General features: G+C 39.4%; 1 protein-coding gene across 1 annotated transcript; it reads left to right on the forward strand.

Moving 5' to 3' along the window:
- The first annotated feature begins 333 nt into the window (after nt 1–333).
- LOC147607352 (uncharacterized) lies at nt 334–1,588 on the forward strand. The gene is made up of 2 exons (XM_086790667.1): nt 334–1,110; nt 1,208–1,588. The coding sequence occupies exons 1-2, from the start codon at nt 433–435 to the stop codon at nt 1,364–1,366; spliced, it is 837 nt and encodes a 278-aa protein (XP_086646793.1). The 5' UTR covers nt 334–432; the 3' UTR covers nt 1,367–1,588.
- The last annotated feature ends 1,352 nt before the right edge of the window (nt 1,589–2,940 follow it).

A 2,940-nucleotide genomic window follows, 5' to 3' on the forward strand; every position in this document is an offset into this window, starting at 1 on the left:
CCGCGCCACTTTTATTATTTTGTTTTTGTTTTTATCATTGTCCGGACACGAATATCGAGTATGGTAGCGCGGTCTTATCTCCAAAAATGCTAGTATTTTATTACATCCACAAAATTAATATTTTATCATTTTTAATTATTTGTGTAAGAATATGACCTTTTTTTAAGTGTATTTTTACGGCTCGATTTCCGATTGAATTTTGGCTTGCCCTGAAATTAACGGCCAAGATTTTAATTTGAGGAAATTTTAATTCAAAGATTTAAGGTGTTTTAGATATGTGAAAATGTTTTTTTTATTCCTTCTGGTATATCAAATTGTAAAAATTACAATTTGAAAATTCTTCCTCGAGTAACGTGAGAGGCGAAGTATTCTTCTCTCTCTCTCTCTCGATTGAAGCGGCACAACACAGAGTGTGCAGGTGGAGCTTCCTCCATGGCTTCTCAGAAAGCCCAGATCCTGTGGGCTGCCATCGCATCCGCCATAGCTGGCGTCCTTGCCATCCTCTTCCCTCTCTGTATCCTTCCCTTTCTTCCCCCTCTTCAGCCTTTGGCCATCCAGGTTCTCTACCGCCTTCGTGATGCCCTTGCCTTTCTGGCCTTCACTACCGCCATAGCCATTGCCATCTTCAGCAGTCACCGTAAAGAAGCAGTCAGAAAGAAGCCATCTCTGGAGTACCACCCTCTAGCTCTCATCTTCGGAGAGCCTGGATATGGAGATGCAGAAGGTTACATAGAATCTGCAGATGAGGGGAAGCAGAAGAAGATGGCGAGAAAGGAATCGAGGTGGGATGATGAGGATGGCAATGCGGTGGATCTCTCGCGGCAAGAAAAAACTTCATCGACAGCGATGGTGGGGGGTTCCATAACAAATCTGCAGTCGAAGGCCATAGCAGCTGCTCGCAGAAGCAACCTACACGCATCGAAAGAGGAAGGCTTCCTTGATGGTAAAGCAAAGGCAGTCCCTGCGGTGCAGAGAAAGCTTCACAGAAGGTCGAGCTCACTAGATGACAGCATAAACTATGAGCCAGAGCCCGAGGCAGCTGCAGGAGGAGATGGTGTGCTGGCAAGCCCTCCAACCGACGACGGACACATCATCGAGTCTTCAAAGAGGGTAAGCTTTTCCATGGGTTCTCCATCTTCTTTATTACCCCTGCATGCTGCACATGGTGAAAAGCAAACACGCTGATGCACTCTACTGTGAAAACCAGAAGCAAGACATCCATGGAGCTCCACCGCAAGACAATATCAGCCCCATGAGCCCCAATGAGCTCAACAGACAGGCTGAAGCCTTCATCGCCAAGTTCAAGGAGCAAATGCGCTTGCAACGGCTCGAGTCCTTCCAAAGGTACAGAAGGCGGGTTCCTTAGATTAACTCAGCTCTCATTAATGCTTTCATTAAGATACACTTAGAGGCTAATTAGTGGCTCTGCTACCTTGCCAACAATCAAAAATTAGTGGTGTTCATCCCTTTTATTTCAACTGTGAACTTGGTTTTAATAGTCTCCTTGAAGAGGGAGTTTTGGTGCCTTTACCCTAAAAAACCAAAAAAATCAACATATATATGAAGCAAGGGTTGTTTTTGTTTTGTTGAGATAGCCTCTTCCTTGCACATTAGCGAAATATCTTTCAAGGCTTGAAAAAAAAGCCATGCATTACCACTATGTATCCCACTCATGCCTAATCATCTGTGGCATTAACTAATGGGTCTAAAGTATGAGTAAATGTACATTTTATGTATGATTTTTTTTAAAAAGAAAAAAAGATGATGAAACCTCTTCAATGTGCATGTTTTCTATAACTTCATGAGATACAATCTTTTTCTTATTTTTTTTAAAATAAAGAGCTCCATTGAGAAGATTGAATCTTGTTATGGCCTAGTCTTTATGTATCATTAAAAAGAAAAAAAACACATTTTATGAAACCATTTTAGTACGCATGTTGTTTGCAACTCCATGAAATAAAATCCTTTTCTTAGATTCTTTTTTAGAACTCCACGTAGAAGAATGGCTCTTTTTATAGACTAGTCTCACTATTGTGAACAAAACTTAGGAATCTATAACTCTTGTTTTCACATACTATCATATATGCAAAGCATTCATGAATTAATAGAAATAGGATATGCAAAATATGTTGTTTGGCTTGGCTTACTTTTAATCATCAATGCTTCAGTTGTAATCTCTGAAAAAGAGAGAGGTTTCCAAGTGACTCCAATGAGAACAAGAAGAGAGATTACAAAGATAGAGATGCACATTCATCACCAAAATTCTCTTCGCATGTAGACTCTTTGATGTTTGTCGTTATATATATTAATCTATCTTTTGACTCAAATCAAACATCCATTATGACATCATTGATACTTTACGTGCACATAATATCTTATCGACCTAAGAGTGGGATCTCACATGTAAGCACACTTGTATGTAAGTGAGCATCCACGTTCTTGCCACTAGTTTGTTTTAAAAGACACATGCACAAGATTATATCCAGTGACTATTTACGTAACATTATGCGACCAGTACGTGGCGGTAAGTCATTGATCATATGGTAAATAATTTTAAAAAAACATGTAAATATATTTTAATAATTTTTAAAATCCATAACATGTTTTAGGTTTGGAAAGCAACTGATCTTAGTTGGTCATGAAGCTAGGAAGATGCCTCAATCGACGAGTCTTCTTTCTCTATTTGTGTTGTAAGTCAACGAGTTTACACAAAATCATGTTGTCTCAATCAATGAGTTTGCATATAAAGAGTGTTCTCTCAATCAGTAAGTTCGCACAGTGTACTCTCAATCGACGAGTTTGTGCTAACAAATGTGCATTATACATCAAAGTGATATATGTTGAGAGACGGACATTGAGTGTATACTAACATCTCATCTCAATGTCCATCCGGAGATGAACTAGGTTTTTGGTTGAACGTCAAGTTGATGAAGTTGTCGA

Source organism: Cibotium barometz, chromosome 55 (assembly GCF_041138505.1).
Source record: "Cibotium barometz isolate CiBa-2024 chromosome 55, ASM4113850v1, whole genome shotgun sequence".
NCBI lineage: Eukaryota > Viridiplantae > Streptophyta > Polypodiopsida > Cyatheales > Cibotiaceae > Cibotium > Cibotium barometz.